General features: G+C 40.4%; 1 protein-coding gene across 2 annotated transcripts in view; it reads left to right on the top strand.

Annotated features, from left to right (window-relative positions):
• Positions 1-23,275, top strand: part of kcnk10a (potassium channel, subfamily K, member 10a) — a 41,694-nt gene extending 18,419 nt beyond the window's left edge. Inside the window, exons 3-7 of one of the 2 annotated variants that reach the window (XM_051378562.1) lie at positions 1,273-1,390; positions 4,964-5,124; positions 16,071-16,263; positions 17,684-17,826; positions 19,359-23,275. In XM_051378562.1, coding sequence (XP_051234522.1) covers positions 1,273-1,390; positions 4,964-5,124; positions 16,071-16,263; positions 17,684-17,826; positions 19,359-20,036 — 1,293 coding nt within the window. In that variant the 3' untranslated portion in view covers positions 20,037-23,275. The remainder of the gene's footprint in view (positions 1-1,272; positions 1,391-4,963; positions 5,125-16,070; positions 16,264-17,683; positions 17,827-19,358) is intronic. The other variant, XM_051378563.1, reaches the window with a different exon arrangement.
• The last annotated feature ends 206 nt before the right edge of the window (positions 23,276-23,481 follow it).

Genomic DNA, 23,481 nt, shown 5'->3' with positions numbered 1-23,481 from the left:
AGAGGCACACACTGGAGAGAGGCAGTGACAGTTAGTGCAACCGGATGAGTGTGGTGATGGATTTGAGAATTTTCTTTTCACAGTCCCCTGAGAGGTGTTACTGTAGCCCGGGAGGAGGGATGATGACACTTGCTCTATTTAACTAATTGACATTCTGTTGGTCTACTCACATATTCAATGGCAACATTCAATTCACAGTGAAATGCTGATACAGACTCTGGGCAGTGTTCAGTGCAACACTGTCTTTGAAGCTTTATTTTGTTGCGGAAATTTGGCAACTCAACTTCTGACAAACAGGAGTAAGACAATGATATCTCTTAAAATATTATCACACTATTCAATGTGCATACCAAAGTAGTAGCCGTTCACTCCTTTATATTGTGCAACCGTCCTGTTTGTCATTGTGCTATAACAACAGGTCTTATTTGTCTGTCTGTCTGCCCTGACCTGTCTGACTGATGCCAATTAGCAACCTTCTGCTAAGACTCCCACGGGCCCCTCTTATCCTTCTGAACATTCCCACTGGGAGAGCAGCTTATTCTAGAGGCACCTTTGTAGATAGTGTTGCTTCATGACAAGAAAGTTATATTTCTATGCACTGATGTAGGGACTTTTATAAAAATAACTTTTTGTCATATTTTCTGAAACTTTCACTATATCCTGACAGTAGTACAAAAAAATCAGGTTCCTTTGGCTCCTTCTAGAGCTCCTAATGGCATTTGTAAGTCCACCGTACCTGAACAACAACAAATCAGAGGCAAGAAAGATAGTTGATTGTTGAGTCTGTTGAGATATGAACAGATAAATTAATTATTGTACATGTGCTATGATATTTTTTAGTTCAGCCCATATCCCATCTGTGAGGCAGTGGGCTTTATGACCTACACTGCAGTCAGCCAACAGAGGGTGATAGAGGTGTTTTGGCTTCCCAAGAGCTGTCATGTCGACATGGACGACTTTATATATGTCGATGGACCGAACCTTAATAAGTATCACTGGTAACACCTGTGTTTGCATATTATGTAAAAAAGGCTGCTGTGAAAAAGATCTACAATTACCATTATCCACAACTACAGCAGTGACGACACCAACAGTAACATCAGCAGCAAAGAGAGCCTTTGATTGTATTTAGGAGTGAGCATAGCAGTCACTGAAGAGTAGAAAGTTTGTTATTCTAGCAAGATGCTGAATCCAAAGCACGGTAAGACAGACTCCTCAGCAACCAGAGTTAGACCAAGCTTTTCTTATGTGCCTCCGTTCTTCTCCTCCCAGCATTCTGTGGAGGCTGTGAACGCCGGAGTGAATCCTGTCGGTGACACCTCCTACAACTCCAGCCACTGGGATCTGGGAAGTGCCTTCTTCTTTGCTGGAACAGTCATCACAACCATAGGTACTGTGATTGTGGCATGAGTCAGTGGTGCACAATGAACAGATTAATTTAATTTGATCTAGGGAATGTATTGTATAATGCATTGGATGAGGGCTGTTGATGATTTTCCCTGTCTTCCACCTCTTATGTAAATTCATGCCATTGGACAATGTATTGTAAGCATTAGAAACCCCTTAAATTAAAAGAAACTATGTTGTCCAGTTTCTGGAGAGGATTATCAAAGTGAAGTATGGTCCACATTATGAATGACTGCTTCAGGTGGACAAAAGTGATAGTTCTGCTCCTTACACTTCTGCCATTAAGCTGTTTATTAGATTATTAAACATTACACATTGTCTTTTATTGAGTGCAGTAGAATTAGTTTTGATGAAGACAATCCACATTTAGCAGACCTACTGACCAAATGATATCAGAGAGCCAGTTCTGCTATTTAACAAGGATGGTTAACTGAGATAAATAGTGTTTTTGTTTTTTGTTTTTGAAAGTCCAACTCATTGGGATGGGATGATATACAACATTATCATGCATCGCAATAAAAACACAAATAAACAACACATTTATTGTGGTGAATTTCCATTATCGTGATATTCTTGAGTAATCGTGAATATTCTCATAAGGCCTTCCTTTGTATTTCAAATGGCTCTGGTGAAACCAGTGTTTATAAAGTCTTACTTTCATTTCAACATCATGCACACATTTGAAGAAGTCACACTCAACATTACCTAAGCCAGAGAGCACGAACAAGTCTTCAGGTCCAGGTTTGCGAGAAGAGAGACATAGATGGGCCTGGCATACAGCATGAGTAAGCAGACCAGTGTAGCAAAAAATAGTAATTACTTGATATAACCCCAGTTTCCTGAGTACATTTAGTAATTTCATTTTCCAAACTGAAATAGAAGAAAAGTGTTCTCTCTTTCAGTCAAAACTCAACACAGTGGCATAGAAATCACCAAACTGAGCATAGTATTAGTTCAGGCAGGCCACAAAGTCAAGTTCAGCTCTCAATTCCAGCTACTATCAGCTGACCTCAGCTAATCATAAACACACATCAGCTGATGGCTCAAGCTTCCTATTGGCAAATACCATTCAGGGCGCCCTGTTTAAGCTGTTTTAGCCTGTCTATATTTGCTGCTTCCTGTGCTAGCTGCTTTGCAACCCACCTTCACCCCAGCTCCTTCTTTTATGGTGTATCTGAACTAATCAATGTCATTTCTGATCTGTTCTGTACCCTGGGGGGTCTCTGCTGCTGCTCTCCTTGTCTTAAACTTTTCTATGTATGCACATGGAAGGGCAGGGAGGTGTGCTCTCCCTGCCTTAAGGTTTTCTACTAATGAACATTGAAGGGCAAGGAGATCCCAGAACAGAGCCATACCGCCAAATGTAACATTCTGCTTTTGGAAATGATGTTTCTTTTGACAAAAGTGGTCCTGACTTCAGCAAAGTTATTCGCACAGCTATTCGCAGAGAAAGGCAGACACACCAGTGAACAAGTATAAATGCTTTCAAGGGCGTAGGTCATTTTCATAGGCTATAAGTTACACAATAAAGGCTGTATCCGGGTGTGTAGTCTGTTGTATGGCAGCATGCAGTTCTTCCATTGCAAGCTTAGCATTAGCATCCCAAGGGATGCTGCCAAATCTATAAACTCTCTGAGGAGATGGACACTTAAAAATTAGATATTCTAGATTAGCAGAGCAGTGACTCTAGATTATAGCAGTGTCCAGCTTTGTTTACATCAATGCTTAGTCCATTGTTAACATCTCAAGAACAATCAAAGCACAGCAGCTGATGAGATTTGATTGGATGGAGATTTCACTGCTTTTGTTCTAACATTGATTCGTATGGAGTTAGATTTGTGTCTTTATTACATGTGAAAAAATAAATGATCTGAGTGAAAAAAATAATGTTTGAGAGAAAAAGTTATCACACTGATAGCAAAAAAGCATTTTATGAGAGAAATATTTGAGAGAAAAAGTTTTCATACCAATAGCAAATAATAATAATATTTGAGACTAAAAAAAGTTTTGAGAGAAAGTGTTTTCTCATAGAACATAAAAAATATAAATTTGAAATTTTTTAAATTATTTCTGTGAAAAAAAAAATCTCTCTCAAAATACTTTTTTTAACTCTGAAATATATATATTTTTTGCTATCATTGTGAAAACCTTTTCTCTCAAAAAAATGTGTTTCTCTCAAAACCTAAGTCTTTGCTCTCAGTGCAATTTCTTGCTCTCAGGATTTTGCTCTCGCTGTGAAAATAATGTCATGGGCGGGGCCACGTTCCTATTGGCCAGTCGGGTGAGAATCGTCTTGGGAGTCGAACTGAATCATTACACCATTGTCGATTCACCGGCATAGATGCGCTGCCTTAGTTGAGCGCAGAGACTCCAATGTTTGGGTAAGATGATGACACACGCAACTCGATGGGTAGCTAGCTGAGCAAGTTGGTAATCAAATCGCTAATTAGCCATCATGCTAGGTAAACTTGCAAACTCACCTGGTTATACTATTTTTAAATCAAATTCCAAATGAATATGTTGATTTAGATAGTTTCACTCCTTATTTAGTGAGTAGTGAGCTAGTTTCTACCCTAATTAGCGATTAATTTTACTAGCGATTAGCATGCTAATAATATAATACACATTCATGAATATGAGTGCTATTCTTTGTCCATCACAATCTGACAAACACATCAGTAATGGCAAACTAGCTTACATTTAGGATAGCCTATTTAATGTTTAATCTTCAGTGATGTAAGCTGAGCTGAATTCCACATTACTAACCAATTAAACATCCTTTAATACCTCTGATCTATTACTCTCTAACCTGTTAGGGCTGGACAGTCATTCCTATGATGGGAATGATTTTGATTACCAACTTGCTCAGCTAGCTACCCATCGAGTTGTGTGTGTCATCATCTTACCCAAACATTGGAGTCTCCGTGCTCAACTAAGGCAGCGCATCTATGCCGGTGAATCAACAATGGTGTAATGACTCCCAAGACGATTCTCAACCGAATGGCCAATAGGAACGTGGCCCCGCCCATGACATTATTTTCACAGTGAGAGCAAAATCCTGACACAAGAGCAAGAAATTGCATCGAGAGTAAAGACTTAGCTTTTGAGAGAAACACATTTTTTTTCATTTTCAATGTTTTCACACTGATAGCAAAAAAATATATATTTGAGAGTTAAAAAACATTTTGAGAGAGATTTTTTTTTCTCAGAAATAATGTAAAAAATTTCAAATTTATATTATGTTCTATGAGAAAATACTTTCTCTCAAAACTTTTTTTAGTTATCCAAACTTGCTATTGGTATGAAAACTTTTCTCTCAAATATTTTTTTTCTCTCATAAAATGCTTTTTTGCTATCAGTGTGATAACTTTTTCTCTCAAACATTTTTTTTTCTCTCAGATCATTTATTTTCTCGCATGTAATAAAGACACAAATCTAACTCCATAGATACGCACCAGTGATCTAGGCCCTGTGTTATTGGAGATAACAGATTAACAGATCAATATCTGTGTATGTGAAATTAAAAGTAACTTTTTGCCTGCTTTTTCTCCTGCAGGGTATGGTAACATTGCCCCGAGCACTGAGGGAGGGAAGATTTTCTGCATTCTGTATGCAATATTTGGCATTCCACTGTTTGGATTCCTCCTGGCAGGCGTTGGTGACCAGCTAGGTACCATATTTGTCAAAAGCATTGCCAAGGTGGAGAAAATGTTCCGGGTGAGTCACAATATAAATGTCCTTTTTATCTATAATGGCTTAAGAGCAGTGGTATTTGTATGGTCAGTTTTAACATGAAAGCTCCTGAAAACTTTGTGCCTGGATTGTGAAACATCTTGAGGCTTCAAGGAAGGTAATTCTGAAGCACTGGGGGGGCGCTGTCGAGCAGGCAATGGAGTAGGTCGGGTTTGGTTTGAGCTCTCGTTGAACTTTTGTATTATTTTAAGTTAATAATTGCCTTTTGTTGTGAAATACTGGTAAACTCGCTTCGAACATATTCCCTAAGTTAAGCGTACATGTGTATGTGTGTAGATGGCGTAAATATAAATTTGCAGAGTCAACCAAATCTAGGCCCTACACCGCCTCATCCACGAGTTCCACCGTCTCCCCGGGCCCGAAGCCCCCGCCCCTGCCAATCAGCCAAGTGATGGATGCTAAACCCTGAAGAGAGATATCCTGCTTTCACTAAAGACTGACATTGCAGCAGTGATAAAAACAAAGCTGAAGCTGAAAGAGTTGCAAGCGGAAATAAGGAACAACACGGCTGCAATTAACTCCGAGGTCGACCAGATGAAAGCTACAATTAAAGAGGTGGAAGGTGGGCTAACGACCTGGTCGGACGAGGTGGCAGTTCTACAGACTACGGTGAGTGACCTGGCAGCAGAGGTGACTGGACTCAGAAATAAGTGTGAGGACATGGAGGGAAGACTGAGGAGATGTAACATCAATTCAATTCAATTCAATTTTATTTGTATAGCGCCAATTCATAACAGAAGTTATCTCAGGACACTTTGCAAATAGAGCAGGTCTAGACCAAACTCTTTATAACATTATTTACAGAGACCCAACAGTACCACCATGAGCAAGCACTTGGCGACAAGGGCAAGGAAAAACTGCCTGTTAGGGGCAGAAACCTAGGACAGATCCTTCGGCTCTAGGTGGGTGGTTGTCTGTCTCGACCAGTTGGGGTGAGAGAGAGAGAGAGAGAGAGAGAGAGAGAGAGAGAGAGAGAGAGAGACACACAGACAGACAGACAGGTGCACAGCAACAACAGATCCTGGGGGTGGCGGAAACGAATGGATCAAGCTCTACAACAACGGTCTCAAAGCTACTGACAGAAGCGCTACAGCTGGATAGAGATGTGCTTGTGGACCACTCTCACAGAACTCTGGGTCCCGAGAGGAAGGATGGAAAACCACGCGCCATCATAGCCAAACTCCACTACTACCAGGACTGCATTGAGGTACTGAGCCGGGGGTGCTCTCGTGCTCCACTCCGGCCCAACGGTGAGACAATTGCTATCTTTCTTGATTGTCGCCAAGGCCAGGGTGGCATTCAATGAGGTCAGGAAGCTGCTCCGTAACTGGCAGGGATTCCGGTATGGTATCCTGTTTCCAGCTCGTCTCCCCATCACGTTCAACAGAGAGGAAAAGGAGTTCAAGAAGAATGTCATCTCTACAGCAGAGGGTTGAGTGAGTAATTTGGCCCTGGCTAAATTATCATCCCATGACGATATTTGTTTGAACAGACTTTTGTTGTAATAAGGAGGATCAACACTGCCATTTTATTTTTGATATATTTGGGCTGAGGAGTCTTCCAGGCATTAATTTTATTTTTTATACTGTAATGTATGGACACGCAGTTGTTGTTTTCGTTTATAGGATTATAAGGCCCTGGCACAGTCTTGGACTTAACTTGGGCTGTACAGTATTAACCTGAACGTCATGTTTAATTTATTTCTTATTTGGGCTAATGGGTGGGAATTTTTTCCAGGCCCTATTTCTTATGCAGGTTATTTTTGAAGTGATTTTTGTTTATAGTCATCCTGATCCATAGTCTTGGTTCTTGTGCAGCTGCTAGTTGTTTTTTCTGTATATATATGTTATATATATATATATATATATATATATATATAACTATAAGCTTTATCAAAGAGGAATGTCTTAAGCCTACTCTTGAATGTATTGTAATTTCAAAGAAGAAACAGAAAAAACAGCATGTGCAGCAATAATGGCACCCCTCTTTAATATTTGGTTGCACACCCGTTGGCAGTGATGACAGCCTCCAAAGGTTTCTTGTAGCCATCTATAAGCTTCTTGCACTTCTCAGCTGGTATTTTCTCCCACTCTTTCTTTGCAAATTGTTTAAGCTCTTGAACGTTTGCAGGTTTCTTTTCCCCAATGGCAGATTTCAGCTCATACCAAAGATTTTCAATCGGATTGAGATCAGGACACATTGCTGGCCATTTTAAAACAGTCAATTTTTTCCTTTTCAACCATTCCTGCATGCTTTTGGATGTGTGCTTTGGGTCTTTGTCTTGCTGGAGGACCCATGATCTTCGACTCAAACAAAGTTTTCTCACACTGGGTAGGACATTTCACTCTAAAATCTCTAAAAATTCTCTGATTTCATGATTCCTGTGATACGGTCAAGGCCTCCAGTACCAGATGCAGCAAAGCAGCCACACAGCATTATGGATCCTCCACCATGCTTAACTGTTGGTAGGGTGTTCTTTTCCTTGTAGGCTTCATTGCGCCGTCTGTAAACGAACTGTTGGTGTGCATTGCCAAAAAGCTCTATTTTTGTTTCATCTGTCCACAGAACATTTTCCCAGAAGGATTGTGGTTTGTCCTGGTACTCTTTGGCAAAGATTAGTCGTTCCTTTTTATGTCTTTTTCTCAGCAATGGTGTCTTCCTTGGCCTTCACCCATGAAGCCCTAAAGCATGACCCCAGACTGTTCCAGGTTGGCCTTCAGGTCTTTGGATGTTTGACGTGGTGTTTTGTCCACCATTCGCACCAACCTTCGAAAGACTTCTCTCATCAATTTTTCTTTTCTCTTCACATCCAGGGAGGTTCTTGACAGTTCCATGCTTGGTAAACTTCCTAATAACATTACGCACTGCTGAAACAGGGATACCAAGGTCTTTGGAGATGGCCTTATACCTTTTGGAGGTCTTGTGTTTGCTAATTATCACACTTCTGATGTCCTCAGACAGCTCCTTTGTCTTCACCATTGTGACAAAGGAACAGGGGATAACAGATGGCTTTTTAAAACACGGAAGTCATCATTCATTGGCTAATTCATGTCACATGGGCACAGACAATTTATCACAGGTGATTCTCATTTGTGATTTACCATAGGTGAGTCACAATGTGTTTCCATACTGATTTACAGCAAAGGGTGCCAAGTTTTTCTATTTTATCCTCCCATTGTTTATTGTTTTAAATTGTTGTTTGTCATTTGCTCTTTTGTATCAAACACGAGTTCTCTATAGAACAGAAATGTTTCACTTGATAAATTTTTTTCACAAGATATTCCACATTATGTACTTAAACTTCATGGGTGCCAATAATAGTGAGCAGGACTGTATGTATGTATGTATGTATGTATGTATATATATATATATATATTTTTTTATTTTCTCCCGCTTACCAAACATGACATCGCACTACCTTATCCTTGGTGGTGACATGAATTGTATGCTCTCCCCTGTGTTGGATCGTAGTTCGCCCGATTGTCGTCCCTGCCTGGGTTGGCACTCTCTATCCGGCTTTTTCTTGAATCATATGCAGTAGTGGATGTGTGGCGTTTTCGTAATCCTGCTTCCAGGAGTTACTCCTTTTTCTTCCCAGTTCATAACACATACTCCCGTATAGACTTTTTTTTTTTTTTGGACAAAAGACTACTTCCCCTTATAACCGGATGTGATTATGGACCCACAGTTATTTCAGATCACTGCCCCTTAACTATGAGAATGCGCATCCCAGATACACAATTCAGTTATCGCCCTTGGAGACTCAACCCTCTGCTTCTGACAAGGCTTTTACTAGTTTTATTGCATCTGAAATTTCATTGTTTTTAGATATTAATCAAACGCCTGGAATGTCTTCTCTAACTATTTGGGAGTCATCAAAGGTGTATTTACGAGGTCAGTTCATCTCATATTGTGCTAATCAGAGGAAAGTAACCACTGCCCGACTTAAAGAATTGGCGGATGAGATTCTTGAACTAGATTAGGTTACATAGCCATCAACCTTCGGCAGACTCTAGGAAAAGGCAAATGTCACTACAGACAGAGTTTGATCTCTTATCAACGAGACAGGCTGAGTATCTCCAAATCACGATATGGGTCTTATGAACACAGGGAAAAGGCTGGATGGATTCTCGCTCACCAGTTGAGACAGAGGAATGCTAATCAGACCATCCCTGAAATCAATGATGAGCAGGGCACAAAATGTACAGAAAGTCTAAAAATATACAGTTCCGGCTCATCTGTAGACCCCTCTGTATTGGAAGATTTCTTTAATTCAATTCAATTCAATTCAATTTTATTTGTATAGCGCCAATTCATAACAGAAGTTATCTCAGGACACTTTTCAAATAGAGCAGGTCTAGACCGAACTCTTTAACATTAATTACAGAGACCCAACAGTACCACCATGAGCAAGCACTTGGCGACAAGGGCAAGGAAAAACTGCCTGTTAAAAGGCAGAAACCTAGGACAGATCCTCCGGCTCTAGGTGGGTGGTCGTCTGTCTCGACCAGTTGGGGTGAGAGAGAGAGAGAGAGAGAGAGAGAGCAAGAGAGAGAGGCAGAGAGAGAGAGAGAGAGAGACAGACAGACAGACAGGTGCACAGCAACAACAGTATTGGCAATGGCAGTCAAGCAGGACCATGGCAGGAGGCTCCACCAGGATCCATGAGAACCTGCGAGACGAGAAAGCACAAGAACTCCGGGGAAGAAGTGGAGTTAGCAACATGCATTAATGGGACATGAATGAGTGCATAAAGAGAGAGGAAGGGAGGAGCTCAGTGCACCATGGAAAATCCCCCGATAGTCTAGGCCTATAGCAGCATAACTAAGGGATGGTTCAGGACTCACCTGATCCAGCCCTAACTATAAGCTTTATCAAAGAGGAATGTCTTAAGCCTACTCTTGAATGTTTAAGACCCTGCATGTTCCGTCCTTAGATCCAGGGGAGGTTGCAGGGCTGAAGGAGGACCTCTTGGTTGGGGAGATAGCATCAGTGATTGGTTCTATGCAAAGCGGCAAATCCCAAAGGCCCGGATAGTTATCCAACAGATTTTTATAAAAAGTTTTCAAGACAACTCTCCCCTTTGCTACTGTTGGTTTTCATGGAGTCAATCTTATTGGAGGCCCTACCATCTACTATGCGTGAAGCAGTTATCTCCTTACTCCTTAAGAAGGATAAGAGCCCCCTGAGTGCAGCTCATACCGTCCAATTTCTTTACTAAATACGGATGTTAAAATCCTTGCTAAAATTTTGGCACATCGCTTGGAGGGGGTTCTTCCATCCATCATATCACCAGACCAAACAGGTTTTATTAGGAATTGGTACTCCTTTTTTAACATCAGACGCCTCTTAAATATCCTCTATAGCCCTTCTCCACCTGGTACCTCAGAAGTGGTGCTCTCACTTGATGCTGAAAAGGCATTTGAACGGGTGGAGTGGATATCTTTTTAGCTATCTTTTTAGCGTGCTGGAAAGGTTTGGATTTGGTCCCAGATTCATATCATGGGTTAAACTTTTATATACATCTCCGAGGACTGCTGTACTTACTAATAATAATCTGTCCACCTACTTTGAGCTCCAACGTGGTACAAGGCAGGGATGTCCTTTGTTGCCACTGCTATTTGCAATTGCAATGGAACCACTTGCTTTGGCGCTAAGACAGAATGCTGATATCAGGGGGATCCAGCGTGCAGGGATAGAGCATAAAGTTTCACTTTATGCGGACGATATGCTATTATTCATTTTGCAGCCCCTTCTGAGCCTTCCTAAGTTAATGGCCCTACTTAAAGATTTTGGCAAAAAATCGTGCTACAAGGTCAATATGCAGAAAAGTGAACTGATGCCTGTTGGTGAGGGGGCAGGCCAGGTACCCCTAGACTCATTTCCTTTTAAAATTAGTCCAAAGAAATTCAAGTATCTTTGGGTTACATACAGTCAGAAAGATTTCTATTTAGCTAATTTGAGCCTCTTATCTAATCTGAAGCAAGATATTGAGCGGTGAGACCCCCTGCCCCTCTCCCTGGGGGGCAGAATCAATACTATAAAGATGAATGTGCTGCCTAAATTTTTATGTTTTCCAGTGTCTCACAAAATAATTTTTTTCAAAACTAAATAATCAGATATCAGCCTTCATTTGGAACAAAAAGCCACCACGGATCAAAAGACATATATTACAGAGACCTCGTGCAAAGGGAGGGATAGCACTCCCAAACTTTATGTACTACTATTGGGCGGCTAATGTAAGATCGCTGCTGTACTGGATGAGGGAAGGTGCTACAGCCCCCGGAGGGACAATTATAGAAGGGGCGCCCATTGGGTCCACCTGCCTGACTGCCCTACTGTGCGCTAAATTACCATTCACACAACCTCTGTCTAGCTTTACCTCTAATCCAGTTGTTGTACACTCAATGAAAATTCGGAATCAATCAAGATCTTTCTCTCTTAGGCCAGGAAGCAGACAATAAACAAAAGTTATTTATGATTTACTTAGCATGCATGATTTGACGCCTTTAGAGCTCCTTAAGAATAAATGGGAGACGGACTTAGGAGAATCAGTTTCAGATGATAATTGCCGCAAAGTAATCCAAAGAATTTTCTCCTCCTCTATATGTCTCAGACATGCAGTTGTCCAATTTAAAATTGTTCACCGCCTGCATTGGTCCAAAGTTAGACTTTCTAAGATCATTCCAACATAGATCCAACATGTGATCGATGCAGACAGGCTCCAGCTACTCTGTTGCACATGTTTTGGACATGCCCGAAGCTGTACACATTTTGGCAATCTATATTAAAGGGACACTTCACCCATTTGCATTAAGCTTTGTATCATTAGAACCCCAGTCATATTTTTGAATGGTCGTGTATCATTCCCTCACTTCCCCTGAGAGGGGAGAAATAAGGATTTTAGTGTTGCACTTCCTGCTTCCAATGATGTAGAAATCGTCATTTTGCGTCATTGGAAACAGGAAGTCTCATATCTCTGTAGAGGGGGTGACTACAAACACTACTTCCTCATTTTTTTTTCACTCACGCTACAGACCTATTACAGATCAGTGGGTGGGACTTCACTTGCAGAAACTAAAAATATAACCGCCATCTTGTTTGGAAGCTAAGCCGAGGCACTGACGAGCCAGGCGTTACGACTATGGTAATCAATGTAATATGGAAGAAATTTAGAAAGTATGATGGTCGAATCAGGTGTTCGTGGCTACCTTTATGAGCCGCAATATAGCGACGGGCAGCTGAGGCTGAACAGGAGGCGGCTGAGGCTTCTGCCACCGAGGCAAGGGCCTGCCTGTCGCGGACGAGGAGCCCGGACTGGCTCGAGCTGTGCGCCTACGGACACACGGACGTCTGACTGTAAAGTGAGTGTTTCTATTTTCTGTCTTATAACAACGTGGCATGTATGTACACAATTTGTTCAAGCATTATCACAAAGTTATTCCCGGTTAATACGTAACGTCAGCCAACTGAACTAACATTAGCTTCTTTACTGCACAAACAGCCTGCAGTTGCATTGCTAACTGTGGCACACTAAACACAAAGACCATGCATCGCTAACTGTGTGCTCAATGTCTTGTAGACAATATCGCCTAACAACCTTTTTGGAATGGGTCCTGCAAGGCCAGAGATTGGGTCGAGGCCATCGTGTCGTTTTACCCGCTGATGTGGTGCAGGCTATCCGACAGAAATATCCAGCTCCAGATGGCCAGTACTGCGGGAAGTTGAGGACGCTCAGGAGGAACTATAACTGTCAATGTTAACATATTTATTTTTGTTGTTGTTGATATATTTCTGTAAATAAATGGTTTACATTCACGTTGTTGTAGTCCTTGATAGTGTTAGTGGGAGCGGCTTGCGGAGCTGTGCATTGTGGGAGTTGTTGTCTTTTATACAAATGCGCCCTAAAGTCACTTTCTGTCTTTTCTCAGTCAAATAGCCACCAAATTCAAAATATATGTTACATTTCGACTACATATATAACCCACTTTCAATAAATATTAATGTTTCCAGGGGTGAAATGCTCCTTTAAGGACCTTTACTAAGATATTACGAAGAGTAGTGCGACTGTCTCCTCTTATTGCACTGTTTGGGGTGACCCCAGAGGATACCCCTTTTAAATGGTGTGAAATCAGCATGTTGACCTTCTGCACTCTCCTGGCCTGGAGATTTATATTGTTTAAATGGAAAGATCCTATTTCACGATGTATGGTCATTGAGTCAGGGTAGTCATGTGCCATCTTAAATTAGAAAAGATTATATATACTGTCAGGGGAGCGACTAAGACATTTTACAGAATTTGGCAACCTATGGATGCTGACAACATTGCAATGTAACTATTATCTGTAATTTTATTTCTCTGTTAGGGTTTGTTTGTTTGTTTGTATGTTGTTGTTTTTTTGTCTGTTATGCCCCTTTTGGGTGTTGTTTACTATTTGAAAATTCTAATAAAAAAACCTTGATCAAAAAGTTCTGCAGGACTGCATATATATATAGACATTCCTTCTGCAATCCTACCAGTGTTGGAAGTTATAAGTAATGCATTAATGTAATTCCACTACCTTTGGCGTACAATGTAACCAATCCCGTTTTCAAATTAAAGCAGCAATAAGAAACTTTAATTAGGGCCCGAGCACTGACTGCGAAGGCCCTATTGTGATTGTAAGGATTCTTATTAGGGACCGAGCCAGCGACCGCTGGAGGTCCCTATTGTATTTGCTATGTTTCTTCTTCTTCTTACCTATTATTATTTTTAGCCCCCTTTGACTGCATTTTTGCCCCCCTGAAGATGTACGAAAACTCAATTTTATTTGGCAAAGTTGTCAGGCCTGGTGAAAATGGGGATATTCTATGCGTCGCTTTCAGATTGGCCACTAGGTGGCGCTACTATCATAAGAAATGCATTTAGGCTAATAACTTCTGCATAGTTTGTCGCACATTCAAAAACCTTGTATCCACACGTTCGGTGAATAGAGCTGAATCTCCCCATATAGGCCACGCCCCCACTTCCGCCTATAATTTTTCTCCGCTAGAGCGCGAAATGTCCATAAGCTACTTTTTCCGCGTTCCCCCCATGCGGTTTACCCGCTTCGCACAAAAAATTTAACGTAGCATCTGGGGACCGTCCTTATGAAAGACAAATTCAAAGAATTTTGATATTTCACAAAATAAGCATGTTATAAAATTGCGCTATTTGTGACTTTACATCAAACCGTGTGCCAGTGACAACTTGTTGAATTTCAGCAGATTCGCCATAAAATAGTGCTCATAACTTCAGTGTGCAATGTACAAACTCCAATAAACTTCCAATCTCAATGAAACTTCACGTGTTTGATAACCGTCTCACCCTGAACATGTCTACATGAAAACATTCAGACATAGTGATAGCGCCACCTACTGGTAACAGGAAGTAAGCACTGCGTGGCGATTTTGAGCTGATTTATGTGACATTTTCATGTTGTGGCCCGCACGTGTTACGATGACACACGACGCGGCCGCAGCACACCCGAGTTGCGTGGAGTGTGAGGTCCCGCTCAACGTTGCTTGCAGCTTTATTTAATCATTGAATCACCTCTCACACCACCTGTAGTGTCTCATCTTAAATTAACTATCTGTGGAAATGTATTTATACCTTAACAATAGGTCTATCTCATTAGAGATTTGTTTTTACCATTTTAATGAACAGGGATTTTGCTGACAAGCTTTTGAAATGCCGGCGACTCAACTGTAGAAAGAGGCAGCGGCTATGGCTCAGAGGCAGAGCGGGTTGTCCCCTAATCGGAAGGTTGTTGGTTCGATCCCCGGCTCCTCCTGCCATGCGTCAAAGTATCCTTGAGCAAGATACTGAACCCCAAATTGCTCCTGATGCACAGTATCGGTGTGTGAATGTGTATAAATGAGTTACTTTCTGTTCGATGGACTTTGCCATCGCTGAGTGAATGTGTGTGAAAGGGTAGTGTAAAAGCGCTTTGAGTGGTCGGAAGACTAGAAAGGCGCTATACAAGTACAGGTCCATATACCATCCAGCCACCAGCCTTCTCACTTCTCCTGGGTCAAGCATCTTCACCTCTGGTCTGGAGAAATCCAACTTTCTTGTTTAGATTTGCTCGCGCCGCCATCTTCCACCTGTCTGCTGCCAAGAGGTCGTTTAGCCGCTAGCTTAAGGTTGCTGTGTACTCTCTCCAGGTGTTTCTTGAGGTTACTTGTACTATTTTTAGCCGTAGACAGTTCCCTCGGCCTCCCACCAGCACATAAAGTGCACCTTACTGTGAGGTTCTTATCCATTACTGTGACAAATTCAAAATAGTGCCAGTATAACCACTTAGAAAATGTTGAATTATCAGTTGTTGTTGTTGCCTTCTTGCCATCTCCAAACCAAATCGTCTTCTTCTTCTTCTGTTGATTTAAAACCGTTTTCTTCTCCTCTTTATTTATGGCTTTTGCTCCTGGGTTGTTTTTTCGAAACCTCCGGCTGTGCGACAGCTCGGATTGTAACACATTACCGGACTCAGTAACTGTAATAATATTACCAAAATATAGTTAGTAACGTGTTATATTACTCTGTTACTGCCTGGGCATAATATATGAGTATAAGTATGTGATAATCTTTTGTGCTAAGAATGTGGCAGAGGATTTCAAGGTCCTTGAGGTGGTTTTGAGTCTCATGTACATGTACCACCAGTGGTACACTACACCATAGTTTCAGAACCAGTGTACTAATGCCATTTACAGTGAACATTGTATTCTCTTCTCATCATAATCAGTGGTTATGCTGATGCGACTGTGATGATTTCCACCAAGGAGTCCAAACAGAACCCTACTGAAAACGAGACAGGTATTATTATTAGGTTTTACACAACTTATACTGTGTGTGTGTGTGTGTGTGTGTGTGTGTGACTTATGTCTCACAGAATAAACACAATCAGATCAGTCAGACTAAGATCCGTGTGGCCTCCACCCTCCTCTTCATCCTGGCTGGGTGCATCTTGTTTGTCACCATCCCAGCGGTGATCTTCAAACATATTGAGGGCTGGACAGCTCTGGAGTCAACATATTTTGTCGTCATCACTCTGACAACAGTTGGAATAGGTGACTATGTGGCAGGTAAGAGCTTGTCGTTCATAGTCAATATATTCATAAATGAAAGTATCTTACGTATTATTATTCTCTATTAAATACATCACAACATGTCAAAAGTTTAATCAAATTTAGGCCATGATTAGAGTTGCACATTATTTTTGTTCATAATTTAGTTAGCCTATTTTATCTTTATAACACATTTTATTCTATAAGAAAATAAGAAAACAAACAGAAGTATAAGAATACAAATTCAGCATAAATAAGAAATGGAAACACAAGACTAAACATCTTAAGTACTTTTGATTACAATATGAGTGTCTACTGAACTAAGAACGTACTGATTAATGTGCCACTCTTTCACAGCAGTTAGCGACAATTTTAAGTGTAATCGATGCAATTTTGATGGAATTGTGATGAGTGGATTCCCTGTAGAACCTTGCCATGGGGATTGCAAACCATCCTTGACAGAGATCTTTAAAGGACCTGTGTGTAGGATTTACCAATTGAAACTGTTTGACTAAGAACAACAGAGAAACTATGTTGGGTGTGAAATGTGTGAAAAAATGTGAAAGGTCCTATCTAGAGCCAGTGTTTGGTTTGTCCCCTCTGGACTACTGTAATAACATGGCAGTGTTTGGCGGCCCTGTAGGAGTGGACCTCCTCCCTCTATAGGTAGATAGCACATTCTAATGTAATCAAAACACAATAATTATTTTTTCAGGTGATTACACAATAATGAAAACATACCTATGAATTGGGGGTGTAAAAAATTTACTTATACGAATCAGTTTTAACATTATAGATGCAACTGAAGCGTGGATTGAACCCTGGATTGATTCAAATGTACCATGAACTGGTCAATGGTCCGATTCTAAAGTTATATCGGTTGACTGAAGCTTTGCTGCTAAAACTCTTTCACTCTTGTGAAAGGTAAAAGGCCAATGCGACGGTCGTGCGACTAGAGCAGTGAGAGTAACGTCACAACGTCGGTACACAAACAAACATGTCTGACAATGACGATACGATTTACAGTGCACCATCAAATCTTAAGTTTGGGAGGCATTTGGACTATAAACAAAACAAAGGTTAAGAGCTGTATCCGACTGCATCGAATCGCACCAAACTGTTCCATATTAAAATACATCGTCCATGAATCGTATCGAAGGCCATGTCTGGATATGTATTGGATCATCTTAGAAGGGAGAGATGCACACCCCTACCATGAATAAATCCTCCTAAATGTTACACACTGGACCTTTGAAGCAGAATCATAACAGAGCGTTGGCTGACAATGACTTCCCCTGTGATAAAGATGATCACTGACTGTGACTACATAACAATTTCTCATTGTCTGAGCTTCATTCTCTTACATGTTCAGATGGAGATGCAAAATTGCAAATTGATGTACATTGCTTCATTCATTCATGTCTTGGTTTCTAATCAGGGGGAGACCGTAGGATTGAGTATCGGAAGTGGTATAGACCACTAGTGTGGTTCTGGATCCTGGGTGGTCTTGCCTACTTTGCTGCAGTGCTGAACATGATTGGTGACTGGCTGAGGGTGCTGTCTAAAAAGACAAAAGAAGAGGTATGCTCTCATAACAAATAATTAATACTGATATGATGATGATGTTAATACTCATGTTATATTCCTAACCAAGGTAGGGCTACAATCAATAATATTAATCATAGACTCTTAATGTCAGAATCTGTGACATCCTATCCTATCTTATTATAAGAATAATAAACTTTATTTATACAGCACAGAAAAAAAGGATTTAAAACATTTAGGAGGCAATGAGGCAGAATAAAATATATATAATAATATATATATATATATATATAATATATCCTAATCAACAAGTTATCACTTCGCACTCAATTGCCGCCTCCATCTGGTATTAATATGCAATCTGATTTGTATTTAGATATTTTGTCTGGATGAGAAGAACAACTTGCTAGTGCAGGTGTAATTGCAGAATGCATTGCTAATTGAATGCAATTATATTAGTCACCCTTCCTGCCATCTCAAGCTGCCAACAAAAAGCTGCAGACGAGCCTTTCATCTACAAAGGAAGAATGACTCCATACAGTCCTATCAGCAGACAATTATCTTCTCATGGTGTGTTCCCACCAAGCGCAAAGCGAATTTTCACCTTGCGTTACTCAAGTGAGTTTACCCGCGGGATCATTTGTATTTATGAAAATTCACCATTTCATATGGTTTACTGCGAGCAGACAACAAAATCTGCACTCTTCACTTTGAACCTTGAATTTTAGATAGATATGGTTAGAAAAATTATGTGTTTGCTGGATAATGACTTAAAAGTGCTTTATTTGTCTGAACCAACAGCCAAATGCCTAAAAGTAGCCAGTAAATGATAAGAAGCAGAGAAGAAAGCAACTCTACCTGAGACATTCTGCTTGGTAAATGAATAGAATTAATTAATTAATCCATTACAAAAGCTGGAATTGATTGATCTCATCAATGACTATAGTTGCACAACTAACAGATTTGGGTCACTTTTTCAAGTTTGAATGAATAGTGAGTAGCGTTACTTCTGATTTTTGTCCACGTGAGTACCATTACTTAGTATTGCATACCCACAACTGATGGTACCAGTATTTTTCTCAAGGGGTACACAATAGAGTCATGAAATAAATGTCTAAAAATAACTTTACTTCTCTGCTGCATGACCCAAAAATCCTGTGTACAGCAATGTTGGTGAAGTACTTCTAAGCAACTCTATGTAAACACGTAGCTAGCTTAATGCTAAGAAAACAGCACAGAAAATGTGTAATAAAGGAAATAAAAACACCAAAATAATTAGGGTTAGGGTTGTGCTGAATTATGGTACTGACACATTTTTTAGTCCAATTCAGGCACTGTTGATACTAAAAAAAGATATTAAAAATGTATTTGTGTTGCAGAAACATAGTTTGTTTCCTATGCTTTTAATCATCTCATCCTTGATGGGAACCACTGATATGTGTGACAGACTGAGAAGTTTTTTTTTTTTTCCCATTTCATAGATTACTTCATTTATCTTGAAAATGACCTTATTGTCCTGCAGCATTATTTTTGAACAGATGTACTGACTTGTAATAACTTTGGCCAAGGTTGGAGAGATCAAAGCTCATGCAGCGGAGTGGAAAGCAAACGTGCGAGCAGAGTTCCGGGAGACGCGCCGGCGTATGAGTGTTGAGGTCCATGACAAGCTGCAGCGGGCCGCCACAATCCGAAGCATGGAGAGACGACAGCTGGGCTTGGACCAGCGCGCTGTGTCCTTGGACATGCTTTCCCCAGAGCGCCGTGCCATCTTCAACAGCCTGGACACCAACAGTTATAAGACCTCCTCCCAGGAGAGCATTGACACCAAGCTGAACAACCTTCGGATTCGGGGGGCCGAGCAGTGCGACAGGCGCTCCAACCACCAGACTACGTCAGAGGACAACATTTTCAACCGCCTGGGCTCTGTCACTAAACTGGCTAAGCGCAACAGGAATCGAGACCTAAAGAAAAACATCCCAGATGAGGCTCGCCGGCCTCACAGCGAGGCCTACGGCTGCAGCACACCCACTTTCGACTGTAGCACACTCACAGCAGATGAAGGTAAAAGGAAGGACAATGGAGAGGATGAGAATGAAGACAAGGAGTGTAACACTAGCTTGTCTGATTTTCCACTGTTTGTGGAAGCTTGCAAGCCCGAGAATGGGTTTATTCCAGATCAATCAAAAGAAAATGAGAGTGAAAAAATACTTAAAACAAAAGAGCTGCATATTCAGATGGACCCATAGACAGTGTGTTGTCCTACAGAAGGAGGTTTTAAATGCTACCATTGGTGCCTTAGGTCTCTCCTATTCCTGTGCTTAAGAAGGGACAACATATGTCCTACTGTAACTGTCACATACTCAATGTGCCCTATGGATCTGACTGACATACATTGTGTTGTATAGATGTAGGGTTTCTGCTGTTGTGTTATGTCAAATGATGGTCATATTGGTGTTTAAATGAAGGCTCTTTCACAGCTTTGGCCATTATTTCTCTGAGTTATGATAACATTGTACTCAACTGAAGTTTCTTAGATTGAGGGGTATAATCTCCTTGATGCACAGGGAGGAAAGAAGATTTTCCTCAGTATTTGTTCACTCAATATTCACTTTTGCCAGCTCCAAACCATATTCAGAGGTGGAAAGTAAGAAGTACAAATACTTTGTTACTGTAATTAACTTTTTCGGGTATCTGTTATTTACTTGAAAACTTTTTACTTTTATCCCCTACATTTTTACAGATGTTTGTGCTTTCTAATCCTTAGATTTTTTTAAAATAGGCTTTTTATTTTTTGCATTATTGCATAATCAAGACCAGTGCATATCACAAATGACAGACGTTACGTGACAAAAACAATGTAACAAGATGAAATAGATGAGGGAGGGACTCAACCCTATTTGAAGTATCAGTTAGCTTAGCACAGCTGGTAGAAACGCCTCTTCACAGAAACCAAAAGAGCACTTTCTACTTATACTTAGTATACTTTAAACAATTTCACAGCCTCTACTATTTCACTTTTACTTGATTAAAGAAGTTGAATCAGTACTTCTACTTTTACCGGAGTAGTTTTGTACACAAGTATCTGTACTTCTTCTTTAGAAAAGAATGTGTGTGCTTTTGCCACCTCTGACCTCACTGGATGTGTGGTGTTCACTGAATACCTCATGCTTCATATTAGCATACATATCAACCAGCAACAAAGAACACAACTGCACAAGGCTCTTAAGAGCTTGGCTCAGTTCTGTATCCTCTGCACATCCTGCACAGATCTCTAACACACAAATGGTAAATGGACCTGTACTCATACACATTCACACACCAATACACAGCATTGGGAGCAATTTGGGGTTCAGTATCTTGCTCAAGGATACTTTGACACATGGCGGGAGGAGCCCGGTTTCGAACCAACAACCTTCAGCACAAAATGTACTGTTTACATCTGCATAGCAATGACATATTGAGGTTAATGTGGCCCTTAACACACCTTGATGAGTGTGTAAAAAAAAAAAAAAAAACAATCAGAATTTAGAAAGACAGTTGATTTTTTAGTCTTATTCCCAGGTTGTCAAATAACAGTGCTTTGGGTTGGTGGCATGAAGCTCGGTATTTGACGCATCCTGCTGTCAGGATATAGTAACAGCTTTAGTAAGTATGACAGAGGGTTATTTTAATAAAAGTTACCTACTGCAGCTTTAACCAGTGAGTGCAATGTAATCATCACTGATAAAATGATGACCAAAACTATGTTATTTTTAAGATTTATAACAACTTTGTCTTACAATAGATCTGTAATTATCCTTGAGCATAGAACATGTGTTAGCTGTACAAGCTGTTAGGAAAGTTTGAGATTGAGGGTGAGCTAAAAGCCAACAATGCAGAGTAAAAAATAACAGAAATCTGAGAAATTACATGAAATGAATAAAAACATGTAATGGCCGCCAAAGAAATGATTGGAAGTATTTTAAAATAAGGTCTGACATGTGCACATGGACCTCTAACGTGGTGCTGTGACATAACATAAGTGTTACACAAAAATAATGAGGAACAAAAAAGAATCCAAAAAAAGCTGCTGTGGAACACATGAGAGAAGCTTGACTTAAATGTACCACATCCACTATGTGTTTATTGCTGTTTTTCATGTTGCCTATTGAAACTTAAAATGTGCATTTAAATGTGAATGAAAACATCCCATATGTTGTCTGTGCATGGTTCCTGAGCTGAGCTGCTGTGTCAGTACAATGCCCAAAAATACTACCTAGATCATGACCTCTTTGAACACTATCTCAGGGCTTGTTGTCCTAATGTTTGTTGTTGACATTGTAGTTTGAGTGCTGCACTTTGAGAAGATGAGGAAATAATGACTGCACCTGTGTGTTATGAAAATTAATGACAACAGAACGGAAGATAAGCCATAAAGAAAGCGGAGGGTCTGTACCGTACTGTACACGGAACACCAGTGAATGATTGATGGTTTGAGATTATAACGCACACCGCTGTTACTGTGTGAGAGTGTGTTGTATACTTGTTGTACTTGGCTCAAGCATATCCTCAAGCATATCCCTTGTTGAAAAAACTGAAACTTGAATGTTCCTGAAAGGACCTTATTTTGTGCTTGGGTTTGGGTTTACCCGTCATCTACAACCTGGAAAATCCCAATTTGAACAAGATGCCTGGATGGACCTTAGTTGGGACAAGAGCGGGGCAACCATCACAGCTGACCTGTCAACCAAGCAAACATGCTCTAACACATACTTCTCTTGAAGCCTTAATACCTCTGACAGATTCTTAAATTCACCGTGATGATGTACAGAAGAAGGGAAATTAGCTCTTGAAAACCAAACTTGATGTGAGAAACAAATTATTCCAGCAGAAAGGTTGGGATTTTTTAAATGGAATTCTATGTAGTTGGAGACCTGCATCAGCTGCAGCTTTTAGTCAAGGTGGTGGCTGCCTGAAATTTATTCCCACAGAGTACAATGTATTGAGGGAAATGACACCACATGCATTAAAAATGTTAACTGTGCCACTGATTCTATTACAGTGATATTATGATGCTCACATTGTCATTTTCACGTACACTTCTCAGTCTCATGTTAATGTACTCACTATCTGTGTATGCACACTATCTGATCCTACTGTTCACATTGCTAAGTGAAGCTTTAGGCTAGTGTGAATGCAGCAAGGACTACACGTGTTTTAAAATGCTTCAAAGTACAACAATGTCAAAGCTTAAAAAGAAAACAAATACATGGAACAAAAAAGGCATGCTATATTGCAAAACTATATTATGATGTATATGGTGTTGATTGTATAACACAACATGCTTCAGAGGATGATGCTTGCCATGTTTTTTTTTTTTAACTGCCTGTGTTAAGATGGGCAGGTAGCACGTGCTCTGTACTTTGCTCACAGTATCTCATGTGCAACCATTACATTGAATGTAGTGATTGCCTTTTGGAAATAAAGATCGCCAAATGAAGTGCTATTTCTGAGTTTGTGGTAGTGGATTTCAAGGTCATTGATGTGGTTTTGGGTCTCATGTACCTTCATCTTTCACATCTAATATCTGTGGCTTTTACCAAGATGGAAAGAAGAGGGATCAGTTTCACAGTCACTGCCTGTGACCTCTGCCACACTGAAATTATCCCATTTTTAGCTGTCCTTTCCTGTGTCTACCTCTGAAAAAAAGGT

This window comes from Dicentrarchus labrax, unplaced genomic scaffold (assembly GCF_905237075.1).
Source record: "Dicentrarchus labrax unplaced genomic scaffold, dlabrax2021, whole genome shotgun sequence".
Classification (NCBI taxonomy): Eukaryota; Metazoa; Chordata; class Actinopteri; family Moronidae; genus Dicentrarchus; species Dicentrarchus labrax.
Note: the sequence above shows the minus strand (reverse complement) of the source record. Positions and strands in the feature narration are given on the sequence as shown.